This window comes from Acanthochromis polyacanthus, chromosome 14 (genome assembly GCF_021347895.1).
Source record: "Acanthochromis polyacanthus isolate Apoly-LR-REF ecotype Palm Island chromosome 14, KAUST_Apoly_ChrSc, whole genome shotgun sequence".
NCBI lineage: Eukaryota > Metazoa > Chordata > Actinopteri > Pomacentridae > Acanthochromis > Acanthochromis polyacanthus.
This window is the reverse complement of record NC_067126.1, coordinates 8,623,686-8,639,441: the sequence shown is the minus strand read 5'-3', so window position 1 is coordinate 8,639,441 and position 15,756 is coordinate 8,623,686. Positions and strand designations below refer to the sequence as shown.

Here is a 15,756-nt window from a genome sequence, read left to right as displayed (position 1 = left end):
CTGTTATATTCCACACATGCTGCCTACATTACCCACAATGCAATTGTATTACCAACAACTTGATTAGGTGTGTTAATACAGCTAATAATGAGCAGCAGGCCTCAGCTTCAGGACATGTTCTTCTTATCTGCTACTGTAGTGACACCAGAAAGGAAGCCAGAACCAGCCTGACTGATTTAGAATGTGAATTTGAACTGGGTTTAGACTGTTAAAGAACTTGTTTTAGGCTCAGATGTTAGATTGGTTTAGAACTTGTTTTTGGGGTGCTTTTTGTTGTTGTTGTTTGTTTTTAAAAAAATATATTTAAAAAAATATTTTGAATTTGTTTTAGACCTTATATGTGGACTTCTCCTAGACTGAGTTTGGTCTAGTTTTAAATTACTTTAAAACTTATTGAGGTGAACCTGTATTTTAAAAAAAGTTTAACACTGGTTTAGAAACTGCTTTGGGACCTGGTTTATTTATCTATTTTTAAAAAAATGAAAATTGTATTTATACTGGTTTAGAACCTGGTTTTGAAACAAGTTTTGAATTTTTTTTTCTTCTGTTTTCATAATGGAATAATATCTGCTATTGGACCAGTTTATTTATTTATTTATTTATTTTACTGTTTTTATATTGTTTTAGTATCTGGTTTTGGACTAGTTTATTTATGTATTTATTTTTTGTTTTTGTTTTTACTGCTTGTATACTTGGTTTTTAGTTTTTTTTTAAATTTATTTTTATTTTTCAACATTTTTTGTAGCTGTTTTTATACTGGTTTAGAACTTGGTTTTTAGTTTTATTTTATTTATTTTTCAACATTTTTTTGTAGCTGTTTTTATACTGGTTTAGAACTTGGTTTTGGATCGGATTTTGGACTTGTTTTAAACTAGTTAAGAACTTGCTTTTGACCCTGGTATTTTACTGGTTCTAGAGTCATTTCGAACTTGGCTGTGGACCTGTTTTTTTATTGGTTTTAGACTGGTTTACAACTGTGTGTTTAGCTTGTTTCAGACCTGATCTATGAACTAACTTTTGATTGATTTTGTGCAGTTGTTTGACTGGTTTCATGCTTGATTTGAGACGAGTTTGAACTGGTTTTAGACTACTTCAGAATTTGGTTTGGATCTGTTTTAATCACTATGGAAAGATATCACATGGACATTGTTATTTGTCTCTGAGGATAATTGATTAGATCTGGTGAAAGAAGTCACAGACATTTAAAGTCTGGTATTATATTACAGACATGTACAGAGGGTTTAGTGCAACACAATACACAAATATGAATAACAAAGAGGTAAAGTGTTCTATTTTATGTTAGAAACTTTTGTTTAGAGTAAATGTATTTTGTAAACAGCTTCAGTGTCTGCTGTAAAGTTACCAAATGCAGTTTTAAATAAATGAAAGCAAAGCTGTGGCTCCCTCTAGTGGATTTTTTCATAACACCATCCAGCTCCAACAGGTTCAGTCATAATTCATCTATTTCTGTACAAGTATTCTGATGCTATTGTTATTATTTTCATGACAATATTACACTGAAAAACGGATGTTTTTTTCTGTGTGATTTTGTACTAAAATCAAACAAACAAAACTGGTCGAAACATGTCAAAATAATTATAAATCTTAAAGAATTTTAATTTGACTTTACTGCAGGTTTTGTTTTATGAATTAAATTCTGGGTCGATGTGTTGCAGGGCTCTGGTGAAACTCAGACCAGCAGCAGGTTTCATGTTACACAGCAGCAGCTCACCTCCAGCAGAGTCGGTCCAGTCCAGGCTGCAGGACCGGAGCTGGTCAGACTGGACTAGTCCTGGACCAGGTTTAGTTCAACACCAGGAACCTGAACCAGACTGGAGGTTTACCAGATGAGAAGAGGATGATGGGAGAACTGTGCTTCTCCTCTGCAAACTGACCTGGATCTTCTGTCTTCTCTGATTTCTGGTGTTTAAAGTGGACTATCTGCCATCAGCAGAGCTAGAAGTCATTCTGAACCAAGCAGGACTAAAGCAGAACACGTGAGGAAACAGGTACTGTGTGAAGTCTACATCACACGTCGTCTGGTAGAGCGTTTAATGTACTTATTGTGTTGTCTCACATCAATTAAAGTAGCTCATGAAGCAACACCAACAAAATATGTAAATTTGTGCTGCACTGTCTTGTATTAAAGTTTAACCAACTTCAGTCGACTTAATGCCTCACTTCTATATCAGCTCCATTGCAATACTCATTTTAATTTCCTAGAGTTATCATTGCACCACAATAATTTGTGAAAACACATCATGAAGACAAGATCAACATCAAGCTATACATGACGAAGTTGGTATTGTCAAAGGAATCAAAAACAGGAATACATTTATAAAAATGTAGGATTTTTGCTACTTAAACCCGTAAAAACTGGAGTGGAAACAAAGCTGCAAAAACCAGAATATTGCAAATGTTGAGGTGGATATCAGTACTCCGTGATAGTCTGTAGAAGCATTTAGATGATGCAGTTTCAAATCTTTAATTCATATTTGCTAAATTCGCACTGAAAGTCAAAGGGCAGCTGTGAAATTTCTCTTCAATTTAAGTTAAACAAGCTCAAGCTTTGGCCTGATGATGGTGTCGGATGAAAATTTAATGGACCCCTAAAGTTATTGCAGTTCATTCTGATGTTCATGGGTGTTGGTTTTTGAGTGAATTTTGAATTTTCGAGGTGCGAGTTCTTTCTTTCCCACAGTCTTGCAGTTTATATGCACCAAGGTACTTTTTTGCATAAATTTGGGGGTAAAATGATCATGTGTGTGTTTCAGTGGGGATATGAATCTCACAACCAAAATTTATGACCGTCCACCCTACACACGTTATGATACTAAACTGGATGAGCGAAAACTTTGGCGCCAAAGTCAGATCAGTCAAAATCATTAAGGTTCAACCTTAACAAGCCGGTCCATTTATCGTGATGAACTCTCTGCAGTCCAATCTCCTTCAGCTTGTTTTGGATTTTCCATGCACACTATATCAGTAAATATGGACATATTTGGATTCTCCTCATCTTGCAGCACAGATTTTGTATTTTGCCCAAAAGCAGCTTACACACTCAAGTCAAGTCTGGCAGCATTTTGACGGTGGAAGTTCCAGAATTACAAATAGTGTTTAGTTCAGTTTTTACCAACTCCAAAGACCCCCTGCAGTGATTCTCTATCAGCTGCAAGTTTTCTGACACTTAAACAAGAAACTTTAGGCAGTTTTGAGAGTTCTTGCCAAAGCCTGCAGCTGTATTCATGCTGCTACACCTAAATGAAGGTGTTTCGATTAGCTGTTAGTGAGACTACAAGCACAGCTGCACTCCATAATGAAAGGAGAAGTTTAACATCCCACTCTAGCCATAGAAATTTTAAAAACGGAACCCCCTAAAAACTCATCTCTGTGGAATTTTTCCCATTAAAATAACCTCTGTCCCTATTTCTAAAAACAAAAAAACAAAACAAAACAAAAAATCAGTGAAAATCTGCAAGCAGGGGTGAGTTGGAAAAACCTAATGCAATACTGTAACACTCAAAAGCCATTATGTTGATCACATTATTTACATTTTTTAGACATGTAAATTCTTATTTGTAATTTCATTAAACAGAGAAAATCTATAAAATAACAGTAAAGAATATTTACCATTTTAAAATTCCTTAATATATCTATTTTTTTACTAGTTAAAGAAAGTGCATTTTTATGGTAAAATATTTAAACATTTAAAATATTTAACATTTTAAAACATTTTAACTCCTTCTATGTTCATGGATTAAACCCCTAAAAACTAATTTATGTGTTTTTGTTGCCGTTTTCAATTTTTTTTCATTAAAATGACAACAAACTAACTGCACTTAACAAATGTTTAACAGATGAAGAAAATGCAAACAATCTTTCCTATATTGTAGAGACAACACCAGCACCAGCACAAATAAGGACTTCTGTTTTTTTTGCTTTTTTTAGGATCAAACTGTAGAATATTACCCACCTTTTATTTTTTTTTAAATTATATTCATGTAACAGACAACTTTTCCATAATCTTATAGCTGAAAGAGCTGTATATTTAGGTGTCATCTGCATAGAAATGTATAATCGAATGCTATCTACACAGAAGGTTCAAAATCTCAAATGCAAGTCCGACGAAAGCGAAAGAGGAACCAGAAGTGAGCTGCAGAGAATCAGTCCTATTACTGGGCTGGACAATAGCAGGAAAAATGTGAAGTTGAAATAAATCAGTCAATACCTGCTGCATCTTTCTGGAACAAATGTATTAAAGAATCAAAAATTGAGTCCAAACAGTTACATCAAGTGTTCATAAAACCTCAGAGACCAGTTGTGGAGGTTTTAAAGGTCTTGGACTGGATTCTGAATCTGATGAAAAGCCAGAAGAGAAAACAAGATCAGCGTCACCTGAAACCTTTTACAAGAGTTGATTGAAAGCTTAACAGCAGTGTTCAAAACCGCTTGTAAGTGAGCCAGAGATTTCTTGTTAAGCCAGACACAAAGAGAATTACAGTCATTAAAAATTGACATTCAAGGAGCTTAACTTTGTTCTTGCTCTTCAAAGGAGAGAACCAGGAACGTAACACTGTAAAAAAAACATTGAAAAGAAAGATTTTTAAAGGTTTTAAAACATTTTTTGCTGTCATTTTTCCGACAAATTTACTGATATTTTTCAAAATTTTCCAGTTTTGCTAAATTACGGATAACAACTAGTAAAATTTACGTGTTTGAGGTAAAACAAACAAAACAAAACAAACCTAAACAAAAACCACACAAACAAAAAACAAACAAAAACAGGCCAAAACTATATTTAAATTTCACATAAAAAATCTGTATTTTTATAAATATTAATTTGTTCTTTGACATATTTGAGAGTAAAATTACACAATTTCAATTTTGATCTAATTCAGGAAAACAACATTGTTTTACAGACAGTTGCAGTTATCTGAAAGAAGAATTACATACATGTGAATAACGTCCAAATCAAAAATGTGTATTTTCAGAGATACAAAATTGTTCTTTTACAACATGTGAGCGGTTCTAAAGCAAATATTTACTATTTTACACATATTTGCCTTTATTTGAAAGAAAAAAAGGACTGAAAAATGTCAGGAAACAACAGAAAAAAATAGCATTAAAAAATATAAAAACATAATGTCCACATCAAAAATCTGCATTTTTACAACTAGTCATTTGTTGTCTTTTTTTAAACAATAAAATTACCCTATTTTACTGTATTGAAATCAGTCAATCAGATAAATAATTTCGACAATCATTACAGTTTTTGAATGTGACAATATTCCACAATTTTTCAAACATATTTTCGCTGGCACCCTTGCTGTCAGATTTTAACCTTTTATTTTTAAAAAATTTTTTTTATGGATATTCTGTATTTTTTTTTTTTTTTTTTTTTTTTTTTTTACAGTGGAATGTGAAGTTCTCATGAAAGCAGTTTCAGACTCAGGACTTTCCCAAAACATCTGGCTACTGTAGATTTCAGAAAAGCTTACTCAATCAGGACAAAGCTGTGCATTTGTTAGGACAAACAAAAATGTACTTTTTAAATAATATGTTTTATGTATATCTTATCTTTGGTGGTTTAATAAAATGTTTTTTGCAGGTTAGATTTTTCAGGTAAACATGAATTGACTACTTTTATCTTTCAGGTTGGTTCTGATCATGCAGTCTTTGACGGAAGAGATCCAGAGTTTCTCTCGGACGCGACTGAGGAAGCAGTGCACCAGAGTGACGTCGCTAAGCGGCCGTCGCATTATCGAGACCTGGAAGGGTTCGACGATCACCGTGGTAGAAGACCCCGTCCCACCAGAGAGGATGCTGGGATACGTTCCTGACACTTCCTGGGACGTCCAGGTCGGCATCGTCAAACCCTTCCTGCTGCTGGGTGAGAAACCGAATCACGACTGACCGAAACCACCAACTCCAGCCTGAAGGATATTTCACCAGAACAAGGCTGTTATAAAATGCAAATTGTGATTGTTTTTCAAAGTTGGCTGTCTGGTGCTATCGCGATCAAAACTAGTGTAACATTGTTGTGCTTCAGTTCAAGATTAGTTTTCTGCCACTTCACTAAAGTGCCTTGTTGAGTTTTCTCACTTTGACCTGCTGATGGAGATAAGGAGACGTAGAATCCAAGAATATTTACAGATGTGGCTTCTTTGCAAATATGGAGCTTTTGGTCGGACACAACAGTTTCCATATGCCTGTTAAGACCATGGCGTTCTTGAGTTTCCAGTGACTTCACTATCTAACTTTGCCACAAAACAACAATCATGCATTTTAGATCATTTTTTAAATTTATAAACGGTCTTCTGGAAACATCACAAAATCTGCTCTGCCGAAAATATAGAAATGCTAATATTTGGCTAAACATCCAAACAGAATTGGTGCACTTCATACAGACCTGATCCTTCATCACCCCACACAGGTTCTTGGTAGGGTTTGAGTCAGGCCTTTGGGTGTAAAACTTTAATTCTAGCCAGATATAGTCATTACTTTGTCACTTTTCATGTACATTTGTAGTCATCGTCTTGTCGAAACACCCAGCTAAATCCAAGGTCAACCTTCTGGATGATGATTTTAGGTTTTCCAGAGGAATGTGGAGGTAATCCTCCGCCTTAATTATTCCATTTACTTTGTGTAAAGCACCAGATCCACAGAGTATAATACTGCCACCGCCATGCTTGACGATAGATAGATAGATAGATAGATAGATAGATAGATAGATAGATAGATAGATAGATAGATAGATAGATAGATAGATAGATAGATAGATAGGTTTGGTGTTCTTGGGGTTGAAGAACTCACCTTTTCTCCTCAATCTGTCCACAGAACTTTCTTCTAGAAGGCTTTTTCTTTGTCCATGTGATCATCAGCAAACTTGAGTGGAGCTTTAAGGTTCTGCTTCTCGAGGAAGAACTTCCTGCTTCACGGAGTCTTTCAGCTCATGCCAGTGTGAAACTCTGTGGACACTGACAGCTGTGTTTCAGCAGCAAATCATTCATTCAGACTTGCTATTTGCTGATTCTTGGTTGATTCTTGACCTAGTGATAGTTTGTGTTTTCTTCCTGATGGTGACAGGGACACAACTGTACCATGAACTTCATACTCAATTCTTTACACAGTTGATTTGAAATAGTGCCCAGTGACTTTCTGACTGGTTCAAGTCAATGATTTCCTTCCATAAATAGCTGCTGAGCTCCTCAGACTTTCCTAATGTAGTGTTTGTGACTGAATCTAATGAGTGGATTAAAGAGGCCCTAATTACATTAAATTTCCTCAGAACAATCACCAGCTGTAGTCACTCATAATCATGCACAAATAATTAAAAGGCCATGCCACTAAGAATATCAGATTAACACAGATTTCCACATCATCAAAGCTGATAATTAATGTTGCTCTATGCATATTTTTGGCCTAGTAGATTTTGCCATATTTCCAGAAGATCTATGATTAATCTATGAACGATTAAAATGCATGATTGTGTTTTTGTGATCAAGATGCCTATGTTTCAATGATTCAATCATAGGAGTCACTGAAAACTCAAGACTGAAATGATGATCATGGTGTGCACAAAAATATAATAAAAAAAACACAATTCATCATTTTCAGCCTGTAAGCTGCTGCAGATATTGAAATGATTGGGATTTTTTTTGAGTTAGCTTCTAGATATGTAGCTTTGGTGCATTAAGATGAATTTTTAGGCATTGAATCAACAATCGTGGCGTGGATTTAAGCTCCTAACATGTTTACACAACATCGTATAATGCAGTCGTCCCCCTGCCTCGATTGTCCTGGATGTCACCTTCAGTCCACAGGTAGCTGCTGAACTCGAGCGGTGGGTAACATGAGTCCACTGTGGGGGAGGACTGGGGGCAGACGTGAACCGACAAGGCTCACCGGTTCATCACTGGAACAAGAATGACCCTGTGACCTGCAGGAGATGCAACACTGTTTGGATGATCACCGAGGACAGAGTCCAAGCAGGTTAAAGACGAATCCTCAACCAAACATCTCATTAACTAGGTTTCTGTTTTTCTGTGCAGGTTCTCAAGATGCTGCACATGACTTCGGCACTCTGAGAAAACACAAGGTGAATTTACTTCCAACTGAACTAACAAAACAACAGAGCAGAGCAGTGTTTGCAGAGCAACAAAGTTCGTCACTGAATTTATAAACACACACAAAGACAAGCAATGAAACATGTCATATTTTCAAGCAGAGACTCATTTAAAGGAAAAAATCACCAAGATTAGCAAGGGAATATAAATAAAAACAGTGCTGAGGCTGAACCTAACACATAACACTATCCTAATAGAAATTTACATTGACTGCACTGTTATTGTCTAATAAGGAGGAGGCTGCAGCTCCACGTTGGCTGCAAAGAGCATTGAGAGGGTTTACCTAGTAAAGGGGCACCATGACAAGTCTTACGTGGTGTTTAATGACCTCTGGCAGGAATCTATGTGTTAAATCACGCTGGGATCATCTCACTTAGCATCCCTGCATTACAATAATGTGTCATTACAGGGACACTAACCCCCACAATGCCCTCTGCTTGCCAACACGGAACTGCAACCTCCTCAGGCTGCTACGGTATCAAACAATAAGAGGCTCCACTTGGAGTAGTAATCAACCAAAATTTGAGCATATGCTATCTAGAGTAATGGCACCAGGGATTGGCAGGTACTAAATATTAAGTGACTCAAGGGCAATCCCTAATTTCTTGTAGAACATTTTCATGAGGTCATCAAATGGAGTGGTTTCCAGTTTACAGGTCGTCAAGAGCAACCAGTGGATCCTTCATTTGTGTTGTGTCGAAGCAATTTCGGTATACAACAGCAAACTACACTTTTCAGCCGCTGTAGTAACCCATATTATGACGACAACTCCTTTGTTAAGTAAAGAGCAACAAAAGTCTTCATCATTACTTTAAGACATGGAGATCAGTCGATCCAGAACAGTTTGAGAAACAGCCCAGGTTGATGCTTTCCAGAGTTGAAGCAGCAGACATGACAAAATCATCTGTTAAAGGAGAATCAGTCCTTTATGGTGGAACCGTTGCAAAGAAACCACGACTGAAGGAAACTGAGAAAACAAGGAGACACACTGAATGGATGTTAGACCAGCAGAAACCTGGATTTTCTTTCATTCTAACTGCTGTTAATAAAGCAAAATGTAGCTCCTGTGAAGAATGTAAATTGTAAAGCAGATGTTTTCTTTCTTCTTTTTCCTGTACATGAATCCTAATGTCTTATCCGATAGGTTTGATGTCTTTAGTTTTGCTTCTGCAACGAAAACAACCTTCCCTTTGGGATGGTAGTGATAATGATTGTGTAAAATGTCATTTATTCTTCAGATAACTCACATCCTGAACGTGGCCTTCGGGGTGGAGAACGTGTTTCCGGACCTGTTCATCTATAAGACCGTCAGTATTCTGGATCATCCTGATACTGATCTGCTGCCTCATATCCAGGACTGTTGTGACTTCATCCAGCAGGCTTGCAGTGAGGTAACGCATTATTTGATTACCACAGACTTTATTCATCAACCTGTCATTCATTTATCATTTCAGTAACATACCATTTCACCTATGAAAGGTCTTCAAATAAAACTAAAGAGCTGTCCACAAAATTGAAAGCAAGAGGAAGTGATCACAGTTGAAAAATTTGTGATGATAGCTCTACTATCTTCAGGCAAACACAGCTAAGGATGTCTGACACTGCAGAAAAACAACAATTGCTCTATTTCTGTACCTAAAAAGCCAAACTGATGATCATAAAGTCCAACCAAAAATGCTCTAAACCACCCCTGACAACAAAGCGAAACCAAAAGGAAGATATTTGTAGCTTATAGTTTGGGGTTTCTCAATAAATCCCCCTTTCTTTGCATTAATTTCTCAGAATACAGCTTCACTATCTGTGACTTGTCTCTAAGCCAATCAGTTGGCTCGGTTTTAAACCACATTTGCATGAAGCGATAATAACATCGTCCTGTCAGACGGCTGGACGCTTACACTGAACTACAACGCACATAATCTTTGCTGCTAAAGTCTCCTTCTTATCTGAGTCAGAAACATGAACCTCAGCTTAACGAGCAGCCAAACAAACGTTGCACCGCCGACCTCGGTGTGCAGGCTGGATGCTAATTAGCTGCTCAGCTGCAAAACAAAGCAAAATGTTTTGATGTAGAAGGTTTAATTCCACTTTTCTAGACTGTGAGGAGGTTTTACCAGCATTAGTCTGACTTAGCGGATGTAGACGTCTGGTACAATCTGCCATTCCTGATGATTGTTTCACACGGCTTTCTCCTCTGTTCTCCACCATTTATGTGTTGCTGTTTTCTAAATCCACTTCGCTGCAGGAATCAACAACCTATATGCTGAAAATTCCAAATTTTGCCAAATATTTGGCTCATGCAATGCGGCCGGCCTGCTGGGTGAAATAGTAATATTCAAAGAAAACAATGACTCTGTCGTTATTTTGCAGGGACACTGTTGCTGCATCCTGGGCTCAGTGATTGTGATTGGTTTAAAAAAACACAAACATAGTATTGCAAAATCCACATCAAGTCCCTCTTCCACTTGATGATTTGACAATGGAACAGAAAACAAGCATTATTAGTAAATAAAAACATTTTTTGTCACTCCAAGGAAAGGCTAGTTTAGTTTTAAGATTTTAATTGAACTATGAGTTGCTTTAAAACAACTAAAAAGACTGGAAACCTACATTTTCATGCCCCAAATTTAGCACTGATGTTGACCAATCAGATGCTCTGAGATGTTCCAAGTCTTTGCAGTAGCTTTTTCTAAATTCTGAACCAGACTTTAGACTTTAGAAATGTTTAATTTACTGCCGAGTCCAGCTCAACACCCTGACTTCATCTTTTATTGGATTGCATTTTTAAATTTTCTTTATTTTGTTGTGTTTCTACTCAGATTTGACTGTTTATGCCTCATGTTTTAATGATGCTTTATGGATAAATCTGACTGGACTTGAATTAAGGAGTTGCACAGATGAAACTAAATGAGCAGAGCAGGTGAAACCATGACAAACAATCCCACAATGCCAAGGGATTACAGGAATGTGGAGGTAGATGTGACGTGTTTCCACATCTCTTTTCCTTGCTTCCTCTCCTTGTTCCCTCTCCTTGTTCCCTCTCCTCTCTCCCGCTGTTCTAAATAATGGATGCTTAGTTTTGTTCATGTTTTATTAAGGTGGACGCAGATCAGATCTCAGTGTCATACAAGCTTTTAGCAGCGAAGCCTGCAGCTCACCTTAACATGACACCACACACACACACACACCACACACACACCACACACACACACACACACACACACACACACACACACACACACACACACACACACACACACACACTGAGGTATACGATTACAGGAAGTGTGTGTGTTCATTATGATATGTTTCTGTGTGTGTATCTGTGGTAATTCCAGCCCTGATAATCAAACTGATGCTTTTACTCTGAAAAGCCAGCTCAGATTACCCAGCAGGCCATCTGGCTGGTAATGACGGGGAGATATGGACGCTGTCATGACAACGGCGTCATGTGACTGACTTCACGCCTGCAGCACAGATACAGAAACTGTGTGCTAAATTTTTTTCCTATTTTTGCATAAATTTTCAGAGATGCTTTAAATAATTTCTTGCCTTGTTCATATTTTTTTTAAATTTTCCCATTATTTTTTTTTTAACAATATCTGAACCAAACCTCAAAGTTTAAGAAAGGTTTTGCCTGTACTTTGATTATTTTATTATATTTATAATGTTGTTTGCACGTCAATTTTTCAGATCTACTCATAATTTTTGTGTCTGTTCTGAACCAAATATGACACTTAACTGTACGAACATACTCCAGTTTTATTTTATTTTATTTTGAGCAGAAAATCTTGCAGTTTTTCAAATTTTAAAACTAATTTTATGCCTAGTTGTAAGCTTATTCTCTTGACATTGTACAACTTCTTGCTTTAGTTTGTTATTGCTTTACTCACCTGAATCTTTTAACAGCATCTGCTAATGTAAAACGGTGATATTTCAGCAAAGGTTCTTATTGTTGATGTTGGTTATCAGGCCGTGACGTGCCGCCCGATAACTGGGACGCGGCTTGTGGTGGAAACATTTCATGTGAAGGAAAACACGGGCTGTAATTGAGACGCTAATGTGCATCCAGAGACAGCAACAAACAAGGCATCTGTTCACTAAACAGCTTGTTGTGACGCGACGCTCGGCTCGACAGGTTCGGGTCAAAGAAACTGCTCTGATCTGTTGGAGAGTGGAGACGTTCAGTGTTCACACAGCGGCACTGCAGCTCTTGTTTGAGTCTAATAAAGGACTAAAAATGACTATTTTCATTTGGTGCATTTCGCTATAAATTATTCTAGATTACAGACTGTAAACACACTGTAAAAGATAATTAAAGATGATTTATTTAGGAATATATCCTGCGGGTTTGCAAATTTCTGCTCCACATTTGGTGCACAGACTCCCTAAAGCCTTGATTTTTTTTTACAGTAGTATATTATGAAAGCATATAAATATGTAAAGATGTCCAATTTCTGTCACATATGTTTGGTTTTTCTTGATTTTTTAAAAAATTGTTTCTTTAGGTTAACGGTAAATACACATTTATGCAAACTGTGTTCTTCAGTAGTTCGGAGGTATTTTACTTGAGTTCTTCCATTTTATATTTTATTCACTCCATTTTGGGAGTAAAATATTTGACTTTTTACCCCACTAATGTTATTTCACAATAATATTTACAAGTTACATTACAGATTTCAATACATTTACATGAAAAAACATACAAACAAATCATAAAACGTGATCAATGGTGTAAGAAAGATTCAGATAAGTAAAAGTAAAAGTCCTGCATGAAAAATGCATATGCAGTGACATTATTTCTACAAACTTCATATGTATTTTTAATTAATTGGTCTGTTTCATATTTTTTCAAGCAAAAAAATATGGAAATGTTCTGTTGTTCTCAGTTCAAAGGTTTCAGTTACAGCACAGCAGCAATTCATTGGTGCTGCAGTAAAAGTGCAGGTTTGGTCTCTCTGACTGATATATTATTATGTATTCCATCTTTATATTATTAATACTGAAGCATCTGTGTGTCAGCGGATAAATCTCACCATTCTGATGCACAAATCTGCTTTCAAATTTGTCATCTATTTACTTCCTGCTTTACTTTGAAATCACCTTTCCTTGTGTACTCCTTGTGTTTTTACTTCCTCCTTTTGTGTGTTTCCCTCCTTTTTTGATGTTCCTGCTCAATTTCACTTGTATCTCGTCAGCTCAGTCAGTTCTGAGAGTATAAATAGTGTTGTATTTCCAACTTCATCCTGTTTAGTTTCCAGTTTATTTATTTTATGTTGACCAGCCTGGTTTTTCCAATATTCCTCAGCTGACTTTGGATTGTTTGTTTTGTTTCTTTAAACCCTGGCATTTAAAAAAAAAATTCTTTCTGTAGTGGGTGTCTGTGCTTACATTGCCTTTGGGTCCTCTACCAATGCCAGCTTTGACAAATTTGCCCTTTAATCTTTGATTTTTGTTAGGATATTGACAAACTTTTGACATTCATTGAAATATGTGACAAGGAAACAAAAAACTTTTTGTCAGAGATGTTAATGACTTATGGACATCTGAAATGTGAGAACAACTACAAATTGCTGGAAAGTACTGCTGGATTAACGTAGTGGAGTGTAAAGTGCAATAACTCCTTCTGAAATGTAGTAGAATGGAAGGATGAAGTAGCATAGAATGGAAAAGTACCTCTAAATTATACAATACTTTGACTTAATGTTCTGAGTTAGCTGGACTTGTAGATCTATGATGAGCTAGTAAAATCCCACCAGAGAGGAAGCTGGTAAAATTGCTTGGTTGCAGGCCATAGTACATGCTAATACACCTGTAATAATATTTCAAATACATATATTACTGCACAAACCAATAACTTTTGCCCAGTGATTCCGTGTTTCTTTCATGAGTTGTGCTGCAGATGTAATGGAAACACGAACACTTCCCAGAGAATAATGAAAGTAAAGCAGAAACAGGTGACTTTCTGTGTTTTGAATGTATTAACAGGAAGTTATCTGCCGATATTTCCACCGTGGAAGCTTTATTGAAAGATAAAATGTTGGATTTGTTCATTTTTGCAGTTTTTCTGAAGATATTCTGCCCCCTACAGCTCAGTTAAAGCAGCTCTAATGCTAACATTTTCATGTGTTTCTTGCTGTAGAAAGGTGTGGTGTTGGTCCACTGCAACGCCGGCGTGTCCCGAGCACCGGCTGTCGTCATTGGCTACCTGATGTCATGTGACGGCCAGTCCTTTGATGCTGCACTCTCATTGGTGAAATCAGCTCGACCCGCCTCTTCGCCGAACCCCGGCTTCCTGGAACAGCTGAAGAGCTACAAAACATTGATGATGAACGGATCCAAGCACTGAAACATGAAGAGAAAAGAGAGTTACCAGCAATAAAACATAAATATTATCAATTAAGAACACTTTGAAGTCATTCCAAGATCTGAAAAAGCATTTTACTGAAATAATTGGGAGTTATTATAGTGTATTATAACAGAGCAGAGAAGGTTTGATGATCCAGCATCGTCAGAATAAGTAATAGCAGAATATGAACATGATATAAGACACTACACATCACTTAAAAACTGATGCTCTAAAGATAAATTTGTTCATCCAAATGTGCGACATATGTCCCTATAACTTCTACTGGAATCTGTTTGTGCAAGATTTTGAGATAAAATCACCTTAGTGACTCCAAAAAGCACAATTTTCTTTGCTTGCATGTTATTATTGACAATGTCCTTTTTGTGTTTTGTGTTTAGTTTAGTCTCCATTCTGACCCGTTCTCACTGTATCAGGATGGGGAGCCGCCACAAACACCACAATCTTATTTCTAAACATCAAAACGAATAAAAAATGTCAACGACAGAAGCAAAAATGTTTGTTGTGATTGTTTTAAGTTGTTTTGAGTAAAAAACATATTTAAAAGATAAATCTAGAGGCCCAACCCAGCAGATGGTTCAATTTTAACCTCTAATTTGACCATTTTCAAGTTATTTTAGATGAAAATGAATATATAAAATGTGCTTTGCCCAACTTTCCATGGGTTGTTCTCAAATTATGTGCTTTAGAACTAGACTTACTCATATAATATAGATAGTTATAATGACAGACAAGGTCTGCGTTGGAAATACTTTTTATATCACTAGTGTTTTTAAAAAATCGTATATATCATGTTAGGTCTGAGGGCTGTAACTTTAATAAATAGATCCAAGGATGTTTTTTTTTTGTTATTCCAACATTTGTAATAAACAAATAATAATTTTAAAAAATCTATGTCATGAATTGATTATTTTAGTAACTGATTGATAAATTGACTAACTGGATATAAAGCAAACAAAAAAATGACTTTTGATTGGACAAAAATTGGAGGAAAAAATGTTTTTAATGCGCAAATGGCATACTCCCAACTTTAAACCGAGTCCTAAACTGCTAGAAGTCATTTAAAATAAAAAAAAATCATTAAAAAACTGTAAAAGTCGGGCAGCAAGCGTGCCAGACAAATATATTATGAAACAGGAAAATAGTGCAAAACTGCTGTTCTGACTCTGACTACCTGTATTTTAATAAAACAGAGAGACTGTGATATATATATATATATATATATATGTGTGTGTGTGTGTGTGTGTGTGTGTGCGTGTTTTATAT

The 15,756-nt window shown here is 36.2% G+C and overlaps 1 protein-coding gene across 1 annotated transcript; it reads left to right on the top strand.

Annotated features, from left to right (window-relative positions):
• Positions 1-1,743: 1,743 nt before the first annotated feature.
• Positions 1,744-15,105, top strand: LOC110950545 (dual specificity protein phosphatase 19). Its single transcript, XM_022193171.2, has 5 exons — positions 1,744-2,009; positions 5,655-5,890; positions 8,052-8,098; positions 9,365-9,517; positions 14,266-15,105. The coding sequence occupies exons 2-5, from the start codon at positions 5,668-5,670 to the stop codon at positions 14,470-14,472; spliced, it is 630 nt and encodes a 209-aa protein (XP_022048863.2). The 5' UTR covers positions 1,744-2,009; positions 5,655-5,667; the 3' UTR covers positions 14,473-15,105.
• Positions 15,106-15,756: the final 651 nt, after the last annotated feature.

Coding starts and splice junctions, on each gene's coding strand:
- LOC110950545 (XM_022193171.2), top strand. CDS start 5,668: ATGCAGTCTTTGACGGAAGAGATCCAGAGTTTCTCTCGGACGCGACTG. Junction 5,891..8,051: donor CAAACCCTTCCTGCTGCTGG/GTGAGAAACCGA, acceptor TTTTCTGTGCAG/GTTCTCAAGATGCTGCACAT. Junction 9,518..14,265: donor TCCAGCAGGCTTGCAGTGAG/GTAACGCATTAT, acceptor TTCTTGCTGTAG/AAAGGTGTGGTGTTGGTCCA.